Source organism: Lonchura striata, chromosome 19 (assembly GCF_050655825.1).
Source record: "Lonchura striata isolate lonStrDom1 chromosome 19, ASM5065582v1, whole genome shotgun sequence".
NCBI classification, from domain to species: domain Eukaryota; kingdom Metazoa; phylum Chordata; class Aves; order Passeriformes; family Estrildidae; genus Lonchura; species Lonchura striata.
In genome coordinates, this window is record NC_140721.1 from 1494675 (window position 1) to 1521151 (window position 26477).

General features: G+C 54.8%; 1 protein-coding gene and 1 long non-coding RNA gene across 3 annotated transcripts; one reads left to right on the plus strand and one right to left on the minus strand.

Moving 5' to 3' along the window:
• Positions 1-3097: 3097 nt before the first annotated feature.
• Positions 3098-9299, plus strand: LOC146765759 (uncharacterized). Its single transcript, XR_014949529.1, has 2 exons — positions 3098-5183; positions 6166-9299. It is a non-coding gene; the product is annotated as an uncharacterized LOC146765759 (long non-coding RNA).
• On the minus strand, positions 9163-12590 carry SRSF1 (serine and arginine rich splicing factor 1). Of its 2 annotated transcripts, XR_014949528.1 has the most exons (5): positions 12291-12590; positions 11941-12125; positions 11561-11733; positions 10586-11305; positions 9163-9670 (listed from the first exon to the last, which is right to left on the minus strand). XR_014949528.1 is itself a non-coding variant. In XM_021533008.3 (4 exons), exons 1-4 carry the CDS (start codon positions 12482-12484, stop codon positions 11111-11113), a joined length of 747 nt encoding a protein of 248 aa, XP_021388683.1. In that variant the 5' UTR covers positions 12485-12590; the 3' UTR covers positions 9163-11110. The 2 variants fall into 2 exon arrangements, 1 of the variants encoding a protein (XP_021388683.1); XM_021533008.3 differs by having other exon boundaries at positions 9163-11305.
• Positions 12591-26477: the final 13887 nt, after the last annotated feature.

A 26477-nucleotide genomic window follows, 5' to 3' on the forward strand; every position in this document is an offset into this window, starting at 1 on the left:
AAAAAAGAGTTTCTCAGCCTTGTGACCCAGAGGGAAGTTTGTGACTACGTGTGGGCTTGGCTGCCTGGAGTGGCCCAGCCTGCCTGGGAGCACCTGCAGCTCCAAGGGTCTGTCTGCCTCAGGGAGTTTGGAGCCTGCTTGGTTTTGACCCCGCTGTCTGCACCACACTAGAGTTCCGTGCTGATGCGCAGCTCTGGAAACTGCAAAATATCACCCTTGCTCTGCAGAAGCTCCTAACTGAGAAAAACACCCAAAAAAGGGAGCCAAAGGGGCTTGCCAGTGCAGCACTCCACCAGCCCCGCTCTCCTGGAGATGGTCTGTGCTCATCCCAGGTGTTTTTCCCAGCCGTGGGATCAGCTGGATCAGCCCCGTGTCCCTGTTCCCAGCCCGGTGCTGCCTGCAGGAGAACCCCACGTTCGGGGAGAGGGGACACCACTGGTAATGTCCCTCCCGGCCGCTCGGTTATTTTTGTTAACGCTTATTAAGGAAGACTTGGGAGAGCTCTTTGTTAAGGGCTCACACTCACTTCAATTAAAGGCTAAGAAAACTACCCAAGCGTATCACTGACTCATCGGAGAAATCCCGACCGGCACGTAGCCGCCTAAACTCTCTTCTTGTTTTCACAGCTCAAGGAGCGAGAGGGGACACAGGAACAAAACCTGCCAGACTCGCAGCTAAGTCAGACCAGAGGGAAACGGAGCTGGAACCCACTTCCCCCTCGGCAGTGCCGGGCTGGGCCCTCCCAGCCCCGCTTTACCCCAGCACACCCCGAGCCCGGCGCTGGAGCAGAGGCGCTGGGAGTCCCCGGGGGAAGGACTCGCAGGAGCTCTATTTAGAAAGGGCAAGTCTGTGCCAAGCCTGACGAACCTTCCTTTACCCAGAATTATAACTGGAAGTCTAAAAAGCCGCAGTGTTTGAAAACACATATTTACATTATATATGCCCCAAAGCAGAATAAACAAAGGTTAGATTTGTAAACTCTCCATCTTAATTAAAGCAGCGCTGCTTAGGACAAACCCACATAACAGGCGGCTTGTAGTGGTGTGTTATTTAATTTATACCTTGCAGCTCCCTTAGTCATGGAGCTGGGACAGCGATAGCATCAGCAGCCACCCCGCTGTGCAGGCACAGGGAATTTCTAGGGCACTGGGAGCCGTGTGGCCCATTTACCACCCTCCCGAGGCTGCGCTCTTCTGCCTTATCAAACTCAAATCTTCCCTCCTTCTCCCCTGGCTCGAAGGAAGGGAATGCTGCGGGTGTCTCCTGTGCCGGTGCCAGTGCCGAGGCTGCTGGTGGGAAGCGCCCAGGGCCAGGCCGGCACCGGAGCTGCCCCTCGGTGCCGCAGCCACGCTCTGCCCGGTGCCAGCACCACGGACCCCCAGCTGCTGCTGGCAGCCCTGCTCCCTTCTGCTGGGCCAGCGTGTGCTTGCACCGCTTACAATAGAGACTGTGGCCAAATATTTCAGCTTTGCAGGAACCCCTTTCTGTTCATGCTCTGAGTGCCACAGCGGGCTTTGAATTTCGCAGCTCTGTGGGGCTGGAGAGCCCTCGAGAGTGTAAATAAGCTGCGCTGATGGTACTGAGAATGTGCTCCCCGCAGGCAATTTCCCTTCAGCTGCTTCCCAGGTTCTGTCTTCTCCGCTTTCTCTCTTTGTAGCCTTGATTCCCTCTCAAAGTGATCAGGGACACTAAACAGAGACAGTGAATTACCTCTGCGGGAACCAGGGGTGGAAGCGGAGTGTGCCTGCCGGGAGGAACCCTGGGATGATCCAGCATCCTCAGAAGAGCATCCCACGGTCTCCCACCGCCCAGCTCCTGTTGGACGAGCATCCCTGACCCGCAGCAAAACGAGGGTTGAACGTGCTGCAGGGAGAAACAACCCATTTACTAGGCAGAGGAAAAAGGGAAAGGGAAAGGAAAAGGAAAAGGAAAAGGAAAAGGAAAAGGAAAAGGAAAAGGAAAAGGAAAAGGAAAAGCCTTGCCGGATGGCTGCCCACAGTCACAGACTCCATCCCGCCCTCGAGGGTGGCAGCGATGCCCTGTCCTGCCCGGGCCACTGCCCAGCCGGGAGCGCTGCCACTGCCGAGAGCGCCGGAGCTGCTCGCAATTAGCGCATCTGAAAGATCGCCTCACTTTCCAAAAGAGGGAAATAGGAGGCAGGAAATCAGCAGCCAGCTCGGCTGAAGCACGGAGAGGCAGGACGAGGAGCTGCTCCAGGGGAAGGAGGCTGTCCCTGGGACTCAGCAGGGATGGCCGGGCGCTGCTCCCCGCGCGGCTGCCCCGGGTTCAGCCCCGAGCTCCGAGGCGCGGTGCTGCGGATGTGCAAGGAGGATGGACGGAGGGAAGCCGGGGGAGCCCGGGGATGCCCAGGGCAGAGGGGTTGCGGTGCCGGGTGGCAGCAGGGACACCGCCGGGTCCGCAGGGAGCTGGGGGCCAGCTCCCAGCGCTCTCACCGCCTCAGGGCTGCCCCAGGGCCGGGCGATGCTCCCCCAGGCAGGAAAAGCCTCGCGGTTACTCCATGCTTTAAGCATTCCCTGGTGAAAGCATTCCCATGGCAAACTGCCCTGCCACGGTCCCTCCCTTCCCTGCGGCGCTCCCGAACTCTTTCTTCTCCTGCACCCTGCCCCTCCTGCCCCCTGTGCCCGCTCTGCCAGGCTGCCGCAGCTGCCGTGGGAGCCCTTCGTGCCTCCTGGGATCTCCTCATCCTCCCTAAGCTCTGCCACCCCTGTGGCTCCAGCGCTGTCCGGGGACACGGCAGCGCCCCAGCATCGCTCTCTGCCGCAGCCCGAGCGCGGCTCTCCCGGGCTGGCTGCCCGGTCCGGGGCTCGGGGCTCGCCGGGGCTGGCTGCCCGGTCCGGGGCTCGGGGCTCGCCGGGGCTGGCTGCCCGGTCCGGGGCTCGGGGCTCTCCCGGGCTGGCTGCCCGGTCCGGGGCTCGGGGCTCTCCCGGGCTGGCTGCCCGGTCCGGGCTCGGGGCTCTCCCGGGCTGGCTGCCCGGTCCGGGGCTCGGGGCTCTCCCGGGCTGGCTGCCCGGTCCGGGGCTCGGGGCTCGCTGGGGCTGGCTGCCCGGTCCGGGCTCGGGGCTCTCCCGGGCCAGCACACGCCGTGACCGAGCGGGAGCTGCCCGGGGCTTCCGGCGGGCGAGGGACAGCGAGCCCCGGGCTATGTTTAGCCCTGAGTGCCCTTATCTCTTCCCACCTCCTTGTCCCCAGCCGTGCCTGGGCTAATCTCCGCTTGGCACCTTGAGCGCCGCAGTGCCCCGCGCCGCCGGCACCAGAGGCTTTTTGTTGTTATTTTGGTAATCTCCGTCACAACTTTTTCTCTTTTTTTTCTGCCATAGAACGGCCGCTGTCATCTGCTCCCCACGGAGGGAAGAGCCGCCCCGCGGTTGTCACCCCGGCCCCGGGGATGCTGCCGGTGTGGCCTGCAGGGTCACTGCCCGTGCCCATCCCTGGGGACACGCCGGGACAGCCGCACACGGGGCTGGGCACTGGTGTCACATGGTGGGGATTGCCCACACTTAATATCAAACTCCAGAATCGTGGAATGGCTTGGGCTGGAAGGGATATTGAAGATCATCCACTTGCATCCCCCTGCCATGGTCAGGGACACCTTCCACTAGACCCAACTGCTCCAAGCCTCATCCCTGAACACTTCCAGGGGCGGATGGGGCAGCCACAGCTCCTGTGTGGCCTTGTGATTTACAGGGATCACAGCTTTTTCTGTCTCCCATGGGACATATCAGAGCCCTCCTGGCAGGTGCTACCGACCCCTGCTCACCCCCTGCCCCGGGCTGCCCTCAGCACTCTGCCTTTGAACCTGCTGAACTCTGCTGCTCTCCAGGAAAACTGGTTCCCAGTTTGATTTGCAAACTTCCCGAGCCAGGGCCCGTACCAATTACTTAGCAGCGCGCTGCTGCGGTTAATCACCAGTGACCATTTTTAGTAATAATTCCTGCGGGGCCAAGGGCTGCAGGGAAACATCCGCTCCCGCCTCGCTCCCCTTCCCACCATCTGCCCCGGCTTCTCCCGGGCACGGGATGTACAGCAGCAGGCACATCAGGTCAGTGCATTTAGGGAAAAACACGGCCGCTGAATTAGAGCAGCCGAGCCAGCGAGGAAATCCTAACGCTAATCCCTGATCTTTCACTGACACGCGGCAAAGCTCGGCCAAGCCGGCTGCTTCCCTCCTCCCCGGCCACAGCTGGAAAACACGGATAATGCTGCATTACCTTCCCTGCAGGGCTGCTGCGATTAATAGCGGCAGAGAGCTCCGAAATCCTCCAGGGATGGGGATGGCAGGGATTAATACTCGGCTAGATGGTCCCCCAGGACCATTTGCCAATGCAGTGCCCCATTTTCTTTATTCTTTGCTATTTACTTTTATTTTTTTCTGGGACCTGGGTGGTGTTTAATCTCATTTGGCAGTTATGGATTGTCTCCAAAATAATCAATGTTTGTGCATTCATCTGCATCGCTCAGCTGATCCCACAGGGATGAGCATCCAGCGCTGGCGGGAGCCTGGGGCAGAACATCCCTGCTCTCACTGGCCAAGGAACCAACTTTGCTCCGTGTTTCCAAGGAGGAAACAAAACCTTTGGTGGTAGCAGGCAGCTCTGCCTCAAATTAATTTCGGTGCCGTCGGGAAAATATCCTGTGTCATCCTGCAAATCAGGCAGAAAATGACGCTCCCCACGCCTTCCCTCCTGCCTGCACCCTGCCTACTGTAAAGACACGCACGTGTGAGGATGGAGAATCAATGGATCCAGAGCCTGCGCAGCGGAAATTTCCCCCCGTGTTTCATCTTGTATCAAAAATCACGACGAAAATACAGCCCTGCCCTTTGTCAGAAGGAAAACACGCAGAGTTCAGCAAACTGCCAAGTTTTCCATGTTCAAATTTCCGCTGGCAGCTGCTCTCCGCAGCATCCCAGCCAGTCAAACGCCCCGTGGGATGCAGCCAGCCCCAGAGCCCCGGATCCACGCTGGCAAATCTTCCCCGCTCGGCATCCGCGTGCTCCGAGCTCGTCAGGATCTGTCACGTCAGCAGCTGCGCAGAGGGCAACCAAGTCATGCGAGAAACCGGCGTTTCTTCAGAAAATACCGGTCCCGGAGCGTGAATCGCGGCTGAGTCACTGAAACACGACACTCACTAAAGGGATGAATTAGAGCTATTAGAATATAGAGGTAATTATTCGTGTGAACAATGCCCGGCTCGATTCTTTAATGATGACACAAATTAGTGCATAAAATTATGTTAATGGCTCTGCAAGCGGCACATCCGCCCAGCGCCCGGCGGGAGGGGACGCAGAGGTGAGCGGGGTCCCCCTCAGCGCCCGGGAGCGAAGCGAGGGAGCCGGGAGAGGCTGCGGCCATCCCGCGGCTCTGCGGGCTCCGTGCCCGTCCTGACCCGCAGCTCTGCCAGGCTCCGTGCCCGTCCACGGCTCTGCCAGGGTCTGTGTCCATCCCACGGCACTGCTGGGCTCTGTGCCTGCCCTGCGGCTCTGCCCGGCTCCAGGACAATCTGCGGCTGTGCCAGGCTCTGTGCCCATCCCATCCCGCAGCTCTGCCTGGCTCCAGGACAATCCTGCGGCTCTGCCAGGCTCTGCCAGGACCATCCCACAGCTCCTGCAGCTCTGCCGGGCTCCGTGCCCAGGACCATCCTGCAGCTCTGCCCTGCTCCATGCCTGTCCTGTCCTGCAGCTCTGCCAAGCTCCGTGCCTGTTCTGTCCTGTGACTCTGCCAGCTCTGTGCCCATTCCATCCCGCAGCTCTGCCTGGCTCTGTGCCCATCCCACAGCTCTGCCAGGCTCCAGGACCATCCCATCCCGCAGCTCTGCCTGGCTCCAGGACCATCCCACAGCTCTGCCGGGCTCCGTGCCCGTTCTGTCCTGTGACTCTGCCAGCTCTGTGCCCATCCCATCCCACAGATCTGCCCAACTCTGTGCCCATCCCATCCCGCAGCTCTGCCGGGGAAGGACAAAGCATGGCAAGGACCACGCAGTGCGGGTGGGCACATCACTGGCTCACCTTCAGGTGTGCGGGAGAGGGATTTTAGGGGATGCTTATTACACAGGGAACTGCCTGGAATCTTCATTTCTCCTAAAATTCAGCTTTCTCTTTGAAAGTGCTCCAACTGCCATTCCAGATAAACGTCTCTTCCCGTGCAGGTGCAGCGAGGATCATTCTGCACTCGGCATGGGGGACTCTCACCAAAGCTGGGGCTGTTCTAAGCCAATCTAGAAATTACTCTGATTTTGCTGCACAGCTAAAAACTTTGCTATTATCAGGAGCAAGAAACCTCACGGCACAACCAACGCAGAGAGATCAATGAAAGAATCCCCTGTTCTAAAGCAGAAGTTTCTGTTAGAAAAAAAAAAAAAAAAGCAGCAAAAAACCAAACAACAGAAAGAAACCCCAAACTGCGGTTTCTGGGAGAAACCACAAGTTTTCTAACCATTTCTATTTCGGAGCTAGCCTTGGGTTTATTAAGACGGGGCTATGGGACGAGGCGCAGCGAGGAGCGGAGGTTCCCTCCCTCTGCAGGGCGCTCCCGGAGCGCAGCGCTCGCACAAAGGAGCCACTATCGGCCGGCTGCCGGGCAGCTGCGGCCCGGGGCGGCACGGAGGGGCCGCCCAGCCCCGGGCCGCACAATCGCCCTCAGTTGTTCCAACAAAGCGGCACTATGGGAAGAGCAGGAGCATCGGAACGCATTCCCTGCGGGAACGGCGCGGCTCGCCCAGCGCTGCCGGGCAGGAGAACCGGGCAGGGAACGCTCCCTCAGAAACTCACCTGCTTCGGGATGGAAAAATGATGTAGGAGAGGGGGCCACCTTTAGATGTCCCTTCTGCTTTAACAAAGGCAATTCCATTTCCCTACCTCTTTCCACCTTCAGAGAGAATGGCCTCTCAAAAGGTTTCGTTTCAGGAAGAACACGTTCGTGAAAGAGGACGCCTTGCCTTGGTTGGCATCTGCTGAAATCCTAGCAAATACCTTCCGGGAAGAGGTGCTGCTGGAACAGCCTGTTCCCAGCACCACACGAGGATGATGTCAAAGGCAATGCCAGCTTTGCCCACCAGCCGGGCCCGTGGATGGCCCCCAGGCAGCAGATTCCCCACGGGGGAAGTCAAACAGGCTCTTCCTCATTCCCTTGCACCCTTGCAGAAGCTGAAGGGCAAAAGAGAGGGCACCGGGCTCCCCGGGTTGTGCCAGGCACGAGTGTTGTTCCCAAAACTCACCAACTCCTCATCATCTCTGTCACAATGTTAATGAACTCATAACGTGGTATAATTAAAAACTGAGAGTGTGTCAGGAGGCACAGCCTCCTCAGTTAACTTCTCCTAATGCTGTCAAACCTGGTTCATAGCACATTTCTGAGATATTAATTTAATTCCTCTATTTTATGTCAATCAGAGAAGATGATGCTCCCCTTGAGGACGGTGGAACACGCTGGATCAGAATCTGAAATTAAAACACAGGGCACTTGGGGAAAGCCTTGCTTCACCCTGCGGTTTCCCTGCTCCAGCAGTGCCTGCAGCACGGTGACGGAAACAATTTTATGGGAAAAAGCTCCACAGTGGGAACAGGGTTATTACAGGATCTCTCAGTGCTTCACAGACACCACAGCTGGGACATGGAGCACAAAGTGAGCGGGTGATGCTGGAGCAGGAACAGACCAGCACCTCCTCCTGGAGTGACCCGAGCTCTCCTCTGGGAGGGGGAAAGCCAAAACGAGGGAGAGGCTCTGTTCCCTCCCATTCTCCAGGTGAAAGGAAAGCATCCTCTCCACGCCACCGGAGGATTGCAGCCTTCTGGCAGAGGTGTGGTCCCCACCGCCTCCGAGACTCCAGTCAGCTTTCCAGGAAGGTGACACTCCACAAATCCCAAAGTAGAGAACTCTGTGCTCCACTTCCTCTTCAGTGCCCTCCTGGAGCATCCACAGGGTGATCCAAACCACTGAGATCATCTCAGGTGCAAACATTCCTCACGTAGCTCCTGCTCCAGCAGTCGATCCACACTTGGAGCACATCCTGCACCCACCAGCTCCCTGGTGCCAGAAGCAGGACTGACAAATTCCAGCCTTCCTGCTCCTCCAGCAAACACCCTGCACAGGGAATTCTGAGTTCCAGCCTTCCTGCACCTCCAGCAAACACCCTGCACAGGGAATTCTGAGTTCCAGCCTTCCTGCACCTCCAGCAAACACCCTGCACAGGGAATTCTGAGTTCCAGCCTTCCTGCACCTCCAGCAAACACCTTGTCCAGGGAATTGAATCCTGAGTTCCTGCCTCCCTGCACCTCCAGCACAGGAATTCCACGTCCGAGTTGGCTGAATAGTCCCTGAAATTGGTGCTCCACACGTCAAGGAGCTCCTGGAGAACCCGCTTAGAGCCACCAGTTCTGCCTGGACTCCCTGGCTCAGAACTAAGGGCTGGATTTCAAAGTGGACACTGCGATCCCTGAGGAGTGCTGAGGGATCCTCACTCCCCGTGGGTCCTTTGGAGAGGGATCTTCTCCCACCTCCAGTCCTGGCACACCCAACTCTTCAGGTTTTGCTTTGTGAAGCACCCTGAGCACGCCCATACCCTTTTAAATCCCTTTCCTTCACCACCAGCGATGGAACAGATCAATTCCCAGTCGAGTCTGGTGGTTCTGGGCTGAACTTCACCTTTGCTGCCCCAGCTCACACCCGTGTGCCGTGCAGCCCCCACTGCCCCGGCTTCCCACATCCCACCAAACTGCTCTGGCAACAGCCACGCCAGTCACACCTCCTCTGGGCATCCAGCCATCCAGGGGAAGGTGCTGTCCAGCCTGGCCACAGGCTTGCCCCAGCCCAAGGATTACACAAGATCCCCACTCCTGCTCCACCCACCCACAGACCAGTTCTGCCCACCTTTATCCCCAGGACAAGCCCAGAAATCTCCATTTTCCCTATGTGATCTCCTATCGACACTCATCCTAACGCTCCCTCCTTGAAGCATGGAGAATTCCTCCTCTTCCCCTCCCCATCTACTGGATTCCACCCCTTTCCCAGGGAACTGATCCTTTATTGAGGAGAAGCTCAACCACGGGCGCTTCCTGGGGAACACTCCGGCTCTGTTCCACACAAAAGGCTTTTGTCCCATCCCAACGCCAGGACGAGCCTCTGCGACCAACGATGACACGGGCCGTGTTTTTGTAAAAATTTTATTTGTCAAAGAAAAAAAGCAATGGCCAATTGAAACCTACATCATCTTTTAACTCCAATTTTGGTCTTTAAATTTAGAGAAATGACTTATTTACTTTTTAAATTTTTTTAAAACAAACCCCCCTTTTTCCCCTTTAAGGTTTACCATCTACTCGTGCTGAATCCTTCCAAGGAGATTGCTCCAGCGTACCTCTCCAGGTCCTCGCTTTGCTCCTTTTACCAAAAAAATGCAAAACTCCATCGTGCATCTTAAGGGCTCCAATCGTCAAAAATAGGAAAAAGGTATCTTTGGAATAGCCAATTGAGTTGAATAAAAAAATCCACACGAATGCGGTTTGGTTGGGGCAGGAATCCACTCCTATGTTCCTGGTAATTTGATCCCGCTCCATGAATCCTTGTAATTCAGCCTCCCTATCCTATCCACATTATGATTTGAATCCAATGATCCAGCTCCAAGGATTGGGATCCAGTGAGCCCTCTCCAATCCAAACCTTTATAACCAGCAAAACCAAAAAAGAGGAGGCAAAAAGTTAGATACTGTAATGAAAAAATAGGATTCTGGGGAATGATCAGTTATGTTTGCCATCAATTAATTCAGATGTACAGTAATAACTATCAATTCCCCAAGACAAACTTTCCAATGGTGATGCTCAGATAATTTCTTTAGAAACGTTAACTACTATTCGGAGGAAACATTGTAAATATTTACAATATGTCAACTGAAAATGCCAACATACTCAGCGCATTGGTGGGTACGAGGTTTTGTGGTTGTAAAAAATGGTTTTACTAAACTGGAAAAGCTTTAACTGCTCGGTCTATCCACCTACTATGGAATGGCTGGACTACAGCTGCACTCCCAGCTGGAGGGAACGTTTACAATCGGTGTTTTCACACGGATCGTGAGTCAATCGTGAATTAGTCTGAGGGGGCAGGGCTGAGACTTAAATTATTCCCCACTAGGTTTGCTATTTTTATTTTGCTTTCATTCTGGTACTTATAAAAATGCAACAGCCACGCTGTATCAGTCACACAGAGGACATGCAGATTTTAGCAGTATTGATATTATACTCTGATTGCAAGTTCTACTACAAGTGTACGGCTACTACGGACATGGACACTTGTAACCAAACGCTGCGGGACAAACAAACCAATACTTCCCCCCCGGCCCCGCTTACTGCTTTAGAGAACGAGAATGGAATAGAGAATTACAAAAGCAGGGATCTGGCCACAATTGCCCCCCCAGTAAAGAAGTTTTAAAAGAGAAGAGCAATCGCAGCCTGCGGTCACGAGGACATGCCTGAAGCGACACGTGGGGACACGTAGGTGCTCGGCCTCAATTCCCCTGTCTCTCAGTATAAGGTCAATACTGCCAAGTTCATCTGTGACAATAGCACTTGGAGTCATACCATTGCCTCCATTATTGATCTGATCCTCCTCAATCCTCCTTTTGACAATCCTAAAATGATTGACATGTGCTCCACAATCCTTTAATCCAAAGCATTCTTAATCCATCTCTTCAGATATGTCTACAGAAAGACACACGAAAAGGCAAGATAAAATGTAAGATCCCCCAGAAGAGACAAGTTAGCCACAAACATCCCAACATCCCCAGCTCGTCTCGACCACAGCGGAACACTGAGACATTTACACAGCAATACCACGGCTCCAAGAATGTTGGTATCGAACTAGAACTAAACCAGAACAATCCTGACTGACAGCAATTAAAATACAATTTACCAAAGACAGGAGGGGAATGTCGGTGTCCAGGAGCAAATACTCACTAGGGATTTTACACAAGAATGCAATTCAACACTTCAGCCAATTCGAGTAAAACAGTTGGAATTTGAAAAAAAAAATGAAAGACTGTACTAAGTAAAGGAAAACTGTGTACAACATGGGGTTCTACAAAAAGATCAGAGCTAGAGTGATGTTTATGTACGAGATCGGGATCTGCTGTGGCGGGGAGAGTAGCGTGGAGATCCTCTGCTTCTTCTTGGGGAATAACTGCGGCTTCTGCTGTTGCTGCGACTACGGCTCCTGCTACGACTACGGCTGCGGGACCGAGATCTTCCATAGCTTGGGCTTCTTGGGCCATCAACTTTAACACGGATGTAGGCAGTTTCTCCCTATTGGATAGACAGAACTTTCGATTGACACGTCGAGGCTTCAGGGCCATGTTTCAGGCATGCTGACAGACTGCAGACAGTGCTACTATGGCCGGGACACACAGCAGAGCTTACACGTCTATGTCCGGCCTGACCACACACTCACTTAGCTGCCTCCTAACCAAACAGCGACCACCACGCGTTCCTTACCTTCAAATCCTACTGTTAAGCCCCTTGTATCCAATTCTGGCCAAAGAGAATAAGTGTGATACCTACCTCGTGAGATCTAAATTTAGTGTTATCCAGCTTTCGCACAGCGTAGGTCATGTCTTCCTTCCGCACAAACTCCACGACACCAGTGCCATCTCGGAAAACATCAGCATAACATACATCACCTGCTTCACGCATGTGATCCTTTAAATCCTGCCAACTTCCACTTGGAGGCAGCCCTAGGGAAAAACCAAAACGTGACTTTAAAACCGGATTAGAGCCTCACCTCCTGTACTGCAGCAGCAGAGCAGAGGAGCGCTCAGCATCGCGGGGACACCAAAGCACACGGGGCCATGCTTTTTAAGGAGAAGCTGGCAGCAGCACCGCGCCTGCAGGACCCCGGGGGAGCGCTTACGCTAAGAGAGAAAGAGAGAGCAATGACTCACCCGAGACGATCACTCTGTACTCCGAGCGCCGGGACGGCGGGCCGTACCTGCCCCGGGGGGCTCCTCCGCCCCCGCCGCCCCCGCCGCCTCTGCCGGTGCCGCGGCCGCTCCGAGGGAACTCCACGCGGAGGCGATACCCATCGTAGTCGTAGCCGTCCCGCCCGTAGACGGCGTCCTCCGCGTCCCTGCGGGCGGCACGGGGCGGGCGGTGAGCGCGGCCGCCGCACCCCCGCCCGCCTTTGTTCGCGCCGCTCCCCGCCGGGCCCCGCCGGGCCCCGCCACCGCGGCCCGCTGCTCCCGGGGGGCTCCGGGCAGCCCGGGGGGCCAGCGCAGCGCCGGAGGGGGCTCACCTGGGGTCCTCGAACTCGACGAAAGCGAAGGGCGGGCCCCCGCGGCGGTTCTTCAAGTCGATGTCGCGGATGGCGCCGTACTTGTAAAACACGTCCTCGATGTCCTTGGTGCGGATGTCGGGGGGCAGGTTCCCCACGTAGATGCGGCAGTCGTTGTTGCCGGCCGGGCCGCGGATGACGCCGCCGCCGGACATGGCGAGGTCGGCAATGTTGGCGGCGGTGCGGGGCCGGGCCGGGCTCTCGGGGCGCTCCGCCTCACCTCACCGCCGAGCGCCGCTCCAAAATGGCGCCCGCGCCTCCGCTCGCGCGGCCTCTGCGCGCACCGATCCCACCGCGGGCCGCACCACCGGCCGCAGCACCGCCCGCAGCAACGGCGGCTCAGCGGAGCGCGCGCGCGTCTTCCGCCGCGCCCTCAGCCTCCCGCCGCGCGCATGCGCGGTTCCGCCACAAAGTAGTCCCTCGGTTCTTGCCGCCGCGGAGAAGCCGAGTCCGTACGGGGGTCTCGAGGCTGCGGGAGTTCCGTTATACCGTGCGGAGACTGCGGTCCCCGCGGCATATAAAAGACGCTCCTCCCGGTAGCGGCTCAAACGGCGGAGGCCGCTGGCGTCACGTCCGGTGCGGCTCCCCGCGCCTTTAGGCCCGGCCGGGGAGGGCGCGGCCCAGAATGCACCGCGCGGGACGGCGGGCGCGCTTGGCGCCAAGAGCGGGCGCGGCCCACAATGCACCGCGGCGCGGCGGGGCCCGCTCTGCCCTCATGGCCGCGGCTGCGAGCCCGGCTCTGCCTCTGCCCTGTGCCCGGCTGCGAGCCCGGCTCTGCTCTGTGCTGTGCCCGCCTGTGTGCCCGGCTCTGTCCCCACTTCTGTTCCCGCCGTGCCCGGTTCTGTGCCCAGCTCTGTCCCCCGAAGTGGAAGGGCAGTGTTACAGGCACATTCTTCTCTCTCCCAGGATTTTTCATAGGGGAGCACAGAGGAAAGAGAGAGAAAACAATTTCTATTTCTGCTCCTTGTTTTTCCCAGCTGGAATGTGTTTGGAGAATTGTTTACCTGGGGTGATTGGTTTGATTCAGGTGAGGATTATTTGAGCCTGATGGCCAATCCAACCCATCTGGGGCTGGGCTCTCAGAGAGGGGCACGAGTTATGAGTGAGTTATATGGGACTTAGAAAAAGTAGGTTTGTAGTTTTAGTATCTCCTTTAAATAGTATATTCATGTATTGTAGTATAGTTATAATAAAGAAATCATTCAGCGCTCTGAACTGGAGGCAGACATCAGCATTTTTTCCCAGTGGGTTCACCTGCACTTACAATAGGGCAGCATGTCTCTGCCCCAAGGTTTTTAAGGAGAAATGTCCATGTTGGGTTGCCAAGGGGTTAAATAACAGCAGAGAGGGGTGGGAGAGCCCATCTTCACAAGGGCAAAGGGTAAATTCCCAACTGCCTGGCCATGTTCTGCATCTGTGACAGAGTCTGAGGTTTCACAGTTCTCTCTGCAGTGGGGCACAAGCCTGTCGTGAATCTGTGTAACCTCAGGGGGTGATTTGGGGCAGATAATGGGCTTTGAAGATTGAACAAGCTGCTCACAATTTAAGAAGCTGTTTGGTTATTTGCCAGCTCACCAGAAACACTTCATGGAGTTCCCATGCCTGGAGGTGCCCAAGGAGTGGCAGGACTGGCACTCAGTGGTGATGGGCCCAGGATTGGACTCAGTGGTCTTGGAGGTCTTTTCCAAACTACGATTCAGGGATTCTGTGATCCCTGGCAGTGCCCCAGGCCAGGCTGGATGGGCTTGGAGCAGCCTGGGACAGTGGGAGGTGTCCCTGCCATGGCATGGATGAGCTTTAAGGCCCCTCCCAGCCCAAATCTTTTTGTGATATTAAAAAAACCTAACAAGTCCTCTTGCCACCAAAAAATAACCCCACAAAGATCCTGATTATGCTTTTCCCAGGTGTAGGGAAACTCCATCCCTTGCCAAGAAATGAGTCTCTGTTTTCAAAAACTCATTAAAACCACTGAAAGTTATTCTTAAAGGCATCATGAACCAATGGTAACTCTTCCTGCTTTGTGTAAACCCCATTGCATAATTTCTTTTGTGTCTTAATAATCCTCATAACTGCTCTAAATGATTCTCTTAATTACCTTAATGAAGTGTCTCTTTATAGCAGTATTAGATGTTTTCTTCCTCATCACTTTCCTTAGGTCTGTGTTATCACTGGAGTGTTCAGTTGGAGATGCTGCACAATACTTATTTCTCAGAGTCAGTTTTGGCTCTCTAGCAAAACACATATGTGGGGAATTAATAAGTTATGTAGAAAATAAATTACTGGGAAGGCAAGGCAAATAATCTTGCTGAAAAAAGAAGCCAACTACTCAAAAATGACAAGTTTTTGTCCTCAAAATGGGAGCAATGGAAACCAGGGCTTTCCAAGGGAGAATAATGCAGATATTAGGCACATAACATCATTGCTTATTGTTATTCCTGCTGAAACTTGGGAGGCAGGAGGTTTCCCAGGCAGAGCTGCAGGGCTGGGGCTGTGGCCTGTCATCGCCCAGCTCTGTCACACAGAACCTGTTTGTCCTAATCCTTGCTACAGAGCATCCAGCTGGATTAGTCCTGACTAATCTTACTGTGTTGCAAAATAACAGTTCATCAAAGCCCAGATTGTCTGGGAGAAAAGGGTCGGTTTTTAAGAGGCATCTGAAGTAAATTTTTTTTTTTTTTTTTTTTTGAGATCTGAGCAATGAACTGTCCAAACTTGTAATTTCCCTCCGGTAACTGTCCTTTGGAATCTGCTGCTGGAGGGGTTTCCTTGGCATTGCACCAGGAACTTGAAACCACACAGGTTGTGCCTTTGGAGTGAAATACAAAGCTGATACTTTGGGTGTGTGTGTGTGTGTGTCCATTTTAAACAGTGCTTCCAGGTGATCAAACTTACTGTTTTGCATGTAGGAAAAAAAAAAAAAATCCAAAAATACCAGTCTGACTTTTTCAGAGAAACTCTGAGCTTAAGATAAGACAAGGAAAGTGTGTGTAAGCTTGAAAATAATTCCCACAGCAGTGGATGGTGACAGCTCGTTTTGTTTATGCAGATTTAACTGCAAGCAAAGAGATTTCCTCTGCACATGCTGGGGCATGTCTGGATGCAAACAGAAAACACAGCACACTGCCAGTGGGAATTTTTCCTGGAAGCTAGCCCAAAAGGACACACACAGGTGGGGACTTAAAGGAGAAAAGCCGGACGAGCAGAGGTAGCACCACCACAATTCAAATCGTCCCAGGGGGATTGGGAATGCTCATTTTTTAAATTTCCAAAACCCTGCTGTTTTTCCTTTCTGAGAACAGCCACACCCCACGATGTGCTCAGATCCCAAGTCCCTGGAGCACAGTGAGGGGGCAAAGGGAAGCAGAATCAGTTAAATTGTGCGTGTTTATTTGTTGGGCTGGTAGCAATAAAAGGTTAATTTTTAAATATTAAAAATAATAAAATTGTTTGGTTTGCTGTGATTTCTTCTGTCTTGTTTTCACGTTACTTGGATTTGCAGTGATTCCCACATGCCAGCACACCATGGCTGGGGCTGGGAGGGAAAGGGGCAGCAGTTAGCACAGACCAGAATTTTCAGTGAGCCCCCCCAGTCCATTTTCATGGATTTATTTCTCTGGGAAGACATTTCTGTTTATCCAGAGCTCTGCCATTGCTCCCTGCCTCCCACTGTCACCGAATATTGTGGCAGCTGCTTGCATTGCTCTTCCCTCTCCCTGCCTGGTGGGATGCTCCAAGGCCTGACGAGGAGAGGGAGGAAAATAAATGCAAGCTGTCAATGTAAATAAACCTGCTAACAGTCATTGCTGCTAAGGAATAAATAAGCGGAAAGGAGCGAATCCATTTGGGTCGCTCACTCCAGAGGGAACCTCGCGGTTTGGCGGGGACTGGGCAGCGAGGCTTTTCCTGCAGTTGCTCCTTTTCCTTTTGCTGTTGCTATTTTCCTGGAGTTTGCTCCTTTCTGCTGGAGGCATTCCCACACTCCAGGTGCGTGGCACACAGCTGGCTGAGCCATCCACGCCGGGATCCGCTGGGCAGCCACGGCCGGAGCGGCACAGCTCCGGCAGCGGAGCTCACCGGCCCCTCCTGGCACTTCCCTTCCCAGCTCTTGTGCTCCAGCTGGGAGTGGGCAGTGCCATCCTGACACAGGGAACTGAAACGCTGTTTGTAAATTCGAGGTGATGATCACTTCTTATCTGGCGTGTGGCGTCTGTCACCATCCCTGCCAGGACACCGCAGGGCCACGGACACATCCCAGGGGTGTCTCTGGACAGGCCGTGCCACCCAGCCAAGCCTTGGGAGCGTGGACAGAGCTGCATCTCTTGGTTCTCCAGAAAGAACCCAAATGTGCCAGGCCTGGGTGGTTTTTAAAAGGTTTTCCATTAGCTTTGCGTGGAGAGCCGCTGGCAGCGCTGCCGATGTCCCCGCTGCCTCCCCGACTCGGGGCTTTCAGCACCGCGCGGCCCCTCTGGCATCACTGAGGGTCTGCTGATTTTATTTAACACGAGGAACTACAACGAGAGAGAAATGCATTAAGATTGGTTTCAAGCAGGCTATTTTAAAATACAAATAAAGTTTTTGGAGCTGTTTTGTGGGCGCTGTAACTTTATGTAAACACTGGAGGAGGCGAAGGACTGTGATAACCATGTGAAACAAAAACTCACAGAGACCAGGGTGGGAGGGACGCTGAGCCATATATTTTTCCTGTTGGAGCTCAATGAAAGGCAAATAAACGAGGAAAAATAAACTCAATGTTTACAAAAGGGCCAGCGTGGGATCAGCTGCCAAGGTTTGCTGATCCCAGTGCCCAGGTACTGCTGAAAGGATTCTGCTTCCACTGGAAATCCTGTTCCACAGCATTTTATTATCCAGACATTCCTAATCTAGGAAACCTCATGGTTCATATCCCACTAATTCTTAAGGAGAAGGATGCAAAGTAAGTGCTTTTAAATGAGCAGGTTAAAAGATGTGTCAGAAATTAGGAGCGGGGCCCCAGCAGCGGCTGTTCCATGCTCTGCTCTGCAATGCAAATGCATTTGATTTATGTATAATGCTGCACTTGCTGTACCACTGTAGCCCAACTAAAACATGAAATATAACCCCTTTTTTTTCCTTTCCCTAGTAGGCCTTTTAGGTGCAGTTTCTTGAGGGCAGTAAATAGGAATATCAGGCCTTTGCCAGCTGTGTCATTTAGAGCATGAAAGATGGATACAAATTTGATCATTTTCCAAGAAGCAGTATTTTTATCCTCTGAAACACACGTGAGAAAGAAAGGACCCACAGAGCAGAAGCTGCCTGGGATGAGGAGCCTGGGCTGGCAAGGGCAGGGAACTGCAGCACCAGTAAAAGCTGCAGTTCCTCTTTGGGAACCAGTTAACCATAAATCCAAGGTTTTGGATAATGTCCTGGCATATCAAGGACTTTACTGGTTCTTCATTTTCCTTCCTGTTCCAAAGGGTTTCACCACACACACACACACACACAGGGGGCAGCCCCATGAGGCTTTTTTGCTGTTAGCAGCAAACAATACCTGTGCTGCTGGGCCGAGGGTGAGCACAAAGCAGAGGCTCCCCTTCTGTTTGCTCCGAGAGCATCAATGCTGCCAGCGAGCAGTTTTTCTCCTCTAGGGCTCATTTTTGTTTATTATTCCCCTTTTCATTCCTCGTCCTCCTAAACTGATTGCATACCTGCTTGGAGTTAAGCATGAGCTGAGCACTGTAATGGACTGGGGCTGAGGTGCCCCTGGACACTGGTGGGACTGGAATGAGCTGGAAATATATCTTCCAGACCCCTACATTGGTGGTTTACACAAGAACATGGCTTTGGGTGTTGCTGGTGTCTGCTGGCTTCTGGGTGCTCCATGGCAAAGCCAGGTGTGTGTGCTGGTGGCTGACCACAGGCTGGGCTGGATCCCAGCACAGAGGTTCACCTGGATCCCAGCACAGAGGTTCACCTGGATCCCAGCATGGGGCTCACCTGGATCCCACCATGGGGCTCACCTGGGTCCCACCATGGGGCTCACCTGGATCCCACCATGGGGCTCACCTGGGTCCCACCATGGGGCTCACCTGGATACCAGCACAGGGCTCACCTGGGTCCCACCATGGGGCTCACCTGGGTCCCAGCATGGGGCTCACCTGGATCCCAGCATGGGGCTCACCTGGATCCCACCATGGGGCTCACCTGGATCCCACCATGGGGCTCACCTGGGTCCCACCATGGGGCTCACCTGGATCTCAGCACAGGGCTCACCTGGGTCCCACCATGGGGCTCACCTGGATCTCAGCACAGGGCTCACCTGGGTCCCACCATGGGGCTCACCTGGGTCCCACCATGGGGCTCACCTGGATCTCAGCACAGGGCTCACCTGGGTCCCACCATGGGCTCACCTGGATCCCACCATGGGGCTCACCTGAGTCCCACCATGGGGCTCACCTGGGTCCCAGCACGGAGGCAGAGCCGTCCCAGGCCACCGAGGTCTGTTCCCAAGGCCACCGAGGGCTGTTCCCAAGGCCACGTGTCTGTGCAGAGCTGTGCTCTCCTCCCACGGATATTCCCGGCCCGTGGGACCTGAGCAGTTGCAACGTTCCCGCAATAAAACCACCACCTCTGCAAGCTTTGGCAATGTTTGCCTGGAACCTCTGCTCTTTGCTGGCCATGGAGTGCATTCCTGACACCTCTCCCTGTGTATCCACGATAACCATCTCCTCAGACCAGGGACCCTGCCCAGTAACTCCCACGCTGGCAATTGTCAAGCAGGGGATGGGGTGCACTTGCAGCTCCAGATGGGAGTTTTCCTGGCTCGTTCTGGAGATGCCAGAGGGAGTGGATATGGGCTGTGCTCCCCTCTCTCCCTGCTCCTGCCCTTGTGCCCTCACTGAGCATTTGGGTTGTGCTGGCTGGGAGCAGTGCCCTGCACAAGGACAGCCCTTCCCTCTGCGTTTCCAAGGCTGATTAAGCAGGAGGCAGAGTAGCCTTAAGCATTCCTCTAATTAAAACAAAATCCCTCGTGGCCTCTTATATCCAGAGAGATATTACAGACCTAAGGGTTGTGTAAAATGTGTATTTATTGATCAGATCAACTGTTGCAGCTCCTGTAGAGTTCAGTGAGAGCATCAACATGACCAGGCTGGTGAGGAGGGCAGGAGGGGGTTTGATCCGAGCTCTCAGTGATGCCAGCCCAGGGCCAGCCCGTGAGTACAACCTGCTGTGAATATATTTATACACTTTTTTATACGTTTATGTACATTGAAATACACAGCTGCCCAGCTAGGCATCACCTCCAACACACCCCTGCTTTCCCAGGCTCTTCCCTGGATATGCTTTGTGGAGTTATACCACAGGGGTTTGTTTCTGCCTGCTTTGCTTCTGAGCCCACTCAAATGGCAGTTTTTTTCTATTGCAGGAAGGCAAAAGCATTTCTGGTAAAGCCTCAGAGTGATTGAAGGACAGGACATACTTTCCAGGGAGAAGCAACCTGAGATTTTGCAGGCTGAGATTTTGTTCTCAACAAGTTGCTCCAATTTGAAGCAGAATCCTAAGAAATGTGAGTGTGTGGCGGAAATGTCTGCAGGCCTGGATTAAAGCGGTGCTGGCAGATGAGGCTGTAGCTTCCACAAGATAAACATTACAGAAAAATAGTGTAAATACGGGGGATTCTATTTTTTTTTTCCCCCTCATTTTTCCCTCACTTGGGCTAGGAACTGCTAAAGCTTAAATAAATCATTGCAGAAGTGAGACTGACCTAAATTATTCTACACAGTGGAGACCTTGTCTCCTGCTTTTGGAGATTCTTGTATTTAAGCTGTGCCAGAACAGGGTTTAAGTTGTCTGTTCAGCAGTAGCTCCTTCCTACGCCCTGGGGAGCTTGGGGGAAGGTGTGAGATCGGCTGGTGCGTGCCAGCAAGGCTGCTGGGGAGGCAAAGCCACCAGCTCACACACTGGGGGAGCCAGAAGGGATTTTTGGTGCCACACATCCCGTGCTCGGTGCTGGCAGGTTTCCCTGCCCCGTGTGGGGCTGTCGCTGTGCCGGGCTCCACTTGCTCCCAGTGAACACGCAGTCCAGTGCCTGATTAAGTCATGCGTGTGTGTCTAATCAGGGAATGCACAAGTGCCCAGATAATTTGCATTTGAGCACTCAAGGAGGTCATGCATCAGCATGCAAGCTGAGCCTGCAGGGGCACGCACAGGCTCACGCTCGGAGCTTGCACAGGTGCAGGGCTATTCCTGCAGGGAAGCGGGCTCAGCATCCACGGAGGGCTCATTCCCGTGCCCGTGAGCCCGGCCAGGGCATGCATGGGCACCCGGGCAGTTCATGCATGAGTGATTTGGCACACAAATGCCCAATTAGCCCGTGCGTGACTGCTCAATCGTTTCATGCATGAGCACCAAGTGGTTTACACATGGTTTCCCAGTAGCTTCACTGGTGAGCACCCAGAGTGTTCCCAGAGCAGGGACTCCCCTGGGGACTTCAGCCTGAGGCTGGAAGAAGGAGCAAGGAGCATGGCAGAGTGGAGGGAGTGCAGCACGGGGACGTGGCTGATGTGGATGTGCCGAGGTGGGGCAGGAGGAACCCCCACCGTGCAGTCAGCCCAAAGCCACTGTCATGTCTTGGTACCTCCCAGCTCCTCTGACAGCAGCACTGTGCTCTGTGTGACCACAGGAACCCAGCTTCGGCAAGTGCTGTGGCTCACAGGAGGGTGGAGTAAATGATCACAACAGCCCTTCCAGCCTTAAAAATGTAGGAAGCCTTTGATGTGCAGGCAGGACGTCTTGCAGATAAATCATGTGCGGTGTAGGGCTTGTGCTGGAGCACCAGCCCAAGGAGGGGGAGCACAGAAAAATGGAGAAACTCAAAGTAAAATTACTCATCCTCCTGGCCCTGGCCCTGCAGGCACCGAGTCTGTGTCCCCAGCCCCTGTGCCGTGGTCGGCTCAGAGCCCTGCACAGCCCACTGTGGGAGTGAAGCCACAAGACACAGTCACAGAGCACGTGGCTTTGATGTGACCTTTCCTTCGGTGTTCATGTTGTCTCCAAACCCATTTTTCTGTTCAGGAGACATCCGATTAAAGGGAGTCGCCAGTCCTCAGTGCATCCAGCCAGTCCAGAAGCCTGGGCTGGGGTGGTGGGAGCTGGGAGCAGAGGGCTGGGTGGCTTCTTACCCTTCATCCCCCTGCACGCACTGAGGCAGTTCTTACATCCCTGTGCTCATACAAGCCTGGCGAGATTCCAGAGAGACATGCTTATTTATGGATCCTGCGTGAACTGCACACCTCGAGTCACTCACAAAAACTTGCAGGGAGCAGCTGACCTGAATCCATATTAATAAGGCTCACAAGCCGTGGAGTGTTTTCTCTCATGCCTGTGGGATGGCAGGAATGCTCTGCCTTGTGGCACGCAGGCTTTAGACAAAAAGCCGTCTATAGCCTGTCACATTTTGAAGCCCGTTTGCCTTGGAGATAAGCCCAGGCTGCCCTGCCGTGGTGCCACGCTGCCTCTGCTCCGGGCCAGACCTGGGGAGATGAGGAGTGGTGGCTCCCAGCACGCTGGGGCCAGGGGAAGGCCGTGCTGGCCTTGGGGATGGCGTTGGGGTTTCAGAGCCCCGGCGTGTGATGCTGCTGGCAAGTGTGGGGTCTCGTCCCACAGAGGAGCATTGCTCCTTGGGCAGGGACACTTCAACCTCTGCAGCCACTGCCTGGCTGCTTCCACAGCGGTCACAGGGAGGCACGCTCTTCCCAGCTGGGAAAGCCGGGGGACAGTCCCAGCTCTGGTATTCCTGCTCTCTGGTCTCACCTTGGGATAAAGCCTTTGCAGATCAGGCAATAATCCAGAGGCCTTGGGGCTGCTCTTGCTGTTAAAGGACCACTCACGTTGTCCATACCCTCCACGTCAGCAGTGGCAGCTCCCGAGGGAGGTTTTAGAGCCTTTCCTTTTAAAGGGCTTTTTCTTTTCCAGGGGATTTATCCAGGTTCAATAGCAGGGATTCAGGGAGATAATAACGTACATTAACCAGGGCGCTGGAAACTGCTTTGCAAACAAGATTGATCAAAGCAGCCCAGGATGGAGAGCAAACCCTCCGGAATGTGCTTTGCAAAACACTTGCCAAAACAATTGACTCCTGGTAAAAAAGAACACATTGGGCAGCCCTGGGGGCTGTGCCAGGGAGGGACCCGGCTCCAGCAGCCAGAATGCTGGTGGGGGCTGCAGCCATGAGCAAGGGCTTTTGTGGATATGATGGAGTGGCCAAAGTGCCCTTGGGATGGAGGAGCAGTCCTGCTCCAGGGTGCCCACACTCTCCATTCCACTCCGGAGGGAAGGTGCTTTACTGCTGGTGTTGTTTTTATTGATTATTGGCAAAGAGAGTGACTGATGGTGGAGTGTAGAGAAAGGTGGGGAGCAGAGGTGCAGGAGACACGTGGGAGGAGGAGAGAGGGAAGGAACTCCTGCAAGGACAGGAGATAAAGGTGACATTTCAGCCGTTGTCTGCTGTGGATCTTTGCTATAAAGTAAGTCAGTGTGCCATGTCCACAACAGGGCAGAGCAGAAATAAAGGGCTGAGTCATATCAAAGTGAGTTTAGGTTAAATACGAACAATTTCCTGTGGGGGATGTTTCTACAGAGGTACAGCATGGAAGCAGAGCTGGTGGAAAGAATGCTGTAGCCACACTCACACTGTCAGCCCTGCGTTTGGATCTCAGAACTCTGCATTCCTTGTGACGGATGGGTACAAAGTCTGTGGTTTTTTACTTGTAATCGTCTGGGATTGGAAACACATCCCAGGGGAAGCATGTGGCCACGGGGCAGGAGGAGCACAGCCTTAGATGGCAAACTGCTTCTCACGCCAGGCCCTTTTCCTGTGAATCTCTGTGAAGTGCTTTATATAGTCCACTCAGAGGAATTTATAAACAAATACCCCTTGTCACTCTTCAGGAATGCATCTCCCTCCATCGATTCTCCAAGCACTTTCTTCGTCAAGGCCACGCTCCTTCCAGTGCAAGGAGCAGGACTGAGCCAGGCAGGAGCCAGGCTCCACTTGGGGCTTCCTCTTGCTGCAGATGCTTTGGGAGGAGGCAGGATGTAACTGGGATAGGGTTACTCTGGGATTATAGAAGCAGCCACCAGCTCTGGGGACAGCAGACTGTCACCATTTGTGTTCACTGCTCTTTGATACCTTTTCCCTTTGCTCCTCAGGGCAGCTGACTCCTGCCCTGGGCTGAAGGTGCCCGCAGCCTTGTCCAGGACAGGAGGGAGACAAGTGGTTCTGCACTGGGAAAATGCCAGGAGGTTCACATGGTGTAACTCCTGGGGATGTCCTGTGCAGGATTAAAAACTGCACTCAGTGATTCTCGTGGGTCTCTTCCAACTCAGAGTATTCTGTGATGGGAGCTCTTGAGGGAAAGCTGGGGGCTCCCACTGGGTGGGACAGATATTGTTAATGCAGGTGAACCCAATGGGAAGAAATGACTATGTCTGACTCAATTCAGAAGGCTGAATTATTTCTTTATTATAACTATGCTAAAATGCATTAATATACTATATAAAAGGAGGATATTAAAACTACATACTACTTTCTCTGACTCTATCTAACACAACTCATGACCCTCTCACCAGTCCAGCCCCAGGTGTGTTGCATTGGCCATCAGGCTCAAACAATCCTCACCAGAATCCAATCAAGCAATCAGCCCAGGTAAACAATTCTCCAAACACATTCCACATGGGAAAACAAGGAGCAGAAATAGAAATTGTTTTCTCTTTCATTTTTCTCTGTGCACCTCTATGAAAAATCCTGAGAGGGAGAGAAATGTGCTGCCACAGACAGACAGGATAAACATCGCCCGGCAGCCGCCCGTGGCCTTGAAACCTGCCGAGCCCCACACTGCCCTGCCTCAGCTGCGCGCTGAGCAGAGCTCGAACCTCAGCGGTGTGAGCGCGGCTCCGTTCCAGAGCTCCTGGGAAGCTCGTGAACCAGATCCACGCCTCAACAGAGCCTCGGCACAGCTATAAATAGCCCAGCCCAGCGCGGTGCAGCGAACCTGGGCGAGCCGGCTGCCCGCGTGGGCAGGGCTCCGGGAGCCCGTGGGGACGGCCGGCTCGGCCGCTCCGCAGCGTGGCCTTGTCCGTGTCACCTGCCCGGTGTCACCAAGACTGTGTCACCTGCCCGGGCATGGCCTTGTGCCCCCGTGCTCCTGCAACCTCAGTGCCGGGCACTGCAGTGTTCATTCATCCTCGCTTCATTTTCTGCTGCTGACTTCTCTCTTAAAGCAGGAGCTCAGGTCTGGACCCATTAAGGAACAGTAAATATTTTATTTGCTGTTGGAGCTCTGACCGATATCTCAGAGGCTACAGAGGTCACAGTAGGAAATATCCATTTCATTAGCAAACGGGATTGGCCTGTTCCGAGGCTGCTGGCTTGTGGAGTGAACCCAGCCTGTCCCCTGGGTGCTGTTACCAGCTCTAAGCTTGTCTTCATTCAGCAATCAAGTCAGGGAGGTTTCAGGACCTGGAGTGGTTTTCTTGGTTCTAAAGGCTATACAGGCAATTAAAACTGGTCTTGTTAAGAGGCAGCTGAGCCCAGGCACCGCTGTTTCCCTCTCACTACTGTTCGGGCACTGCAGCGTAGGAACGGGGACAGCACAGGAATCAGGATTTTTTGTTTTGCTGGGCCTTTCTTCAGGTAGCTTCTGCAAAGGGCTTCTTGGCACTGCTGCTCGAGTGAAATGGAGCAACCAAAACGGGAGCTGGCTGGCGGCCAGCCCAGCAGCCGGGGGGGCAGGTGTGTGCCTGGAGCACGGCGATGGAGGGCAGGAGCCCCGTGTGGGACAGCCAAGGGTCTGGAGTGCCAGGGTCACACCTGTGTTTGAGGAGCCCTGTGCAGGAAATCCAAGTACACAAAGCACCGGGGTCGCACCTGCGTGCCGGGGTCCGGCTGGGCTGTGGTCCCTTGCTGCAGCCCCGGCGCAGGATGCTCAGAGCTCCTGAGCAGGTGTGTGAACAGAGAGGTTTCATTCTGCCCTCTCGGCTTTGCGTGCCTGTGGGACATCGCACGTTCTCGTGGTGAACATATGATGGAGCAGCTCAAACAGCCACATCCCCCCAGGTTCTGGGCGTGCGAGGACAATTCTCCATGGTACCCAGAGCACCCGGAGTGCAGTACCCACGTTTGGGATTTTATCAGCTTTCCCACACGAAACAAGGCTGGCAGGAAAAGGGCCTGGCAGGATGCCCTGACTTCCCAGTGACTCCCGCAGGAGTTCAGTGAAAGCTGGTCGCTCCCCAGACTTCGCTGGGCATTCCCCACACCCTGCTCCCTGTAAGAAAACCCCAAGAAACAGCGGAACACTTTTGATGTGTTCAGGATGGGGAAGTGTGTCCGGGGAGATGCTGAGTCCTGCGGGGGACACTGAGCACCTGCCTGCTGTGACCAGAAAACCTGGACTTTTGGGGCGCATTGTCCAGCTCCAGGGAACATGCATCTGTCCCAAATGGGGTGTGAACAGCCTCAGGGACTTTTCACTTTAATGCCTTTCAGTTGTACGTATGTGCCACTGTGGGAGGACATCTCAAGGCTCGGGAGATGCATGAGCATGGCAGATTGGGGCTCTCGGGTGAAAGGAGCCACTGCAACTCATCACCAAGACAGGACTGAGTCAGGCTGAGCCCTCTGACCAAGAACACTTTGGTGTGTGACCCAACCCACTGAGTTCCTCTTAGAAGGGTTCAGCTCCCGCTGGGGATCGGGGTGGTCGGGGATCAGGGTCCCCAAGGCAGAGGGGACCCCCGCAGAGGAATCATGACTCCCCAGGGCAACAAAGGTCCCTCTAGGGATCAGCCGCTCCAGGCGCTCTTTCCCCGGGGATGGGGCCCGAAGGCGCGGAGCCCCCAAGGCGCCACCGGCCCCTCACACCTGCGGGCCCCTCACGGCGCCCCCGCCCCCGGCCCCGCCCCTCCTCGCCGCGCGCCGCCCCGCGGCATTGTGGGATGAAACAGGATGTAGGCAGAACAGCGCGGGCGGACGGGCCGGGCGCGGCGGGCCGCGCCGCGCCGCAGCCAATGGGGGAGCGGCGCGCCGGGCGGCGCGGCCAATGGGGTGGCGGCGGCCCGCGCGCCGCAGCGGGCGGGGCGGTATTTGAGAGCGGCGCGGCGCCGGGGCGC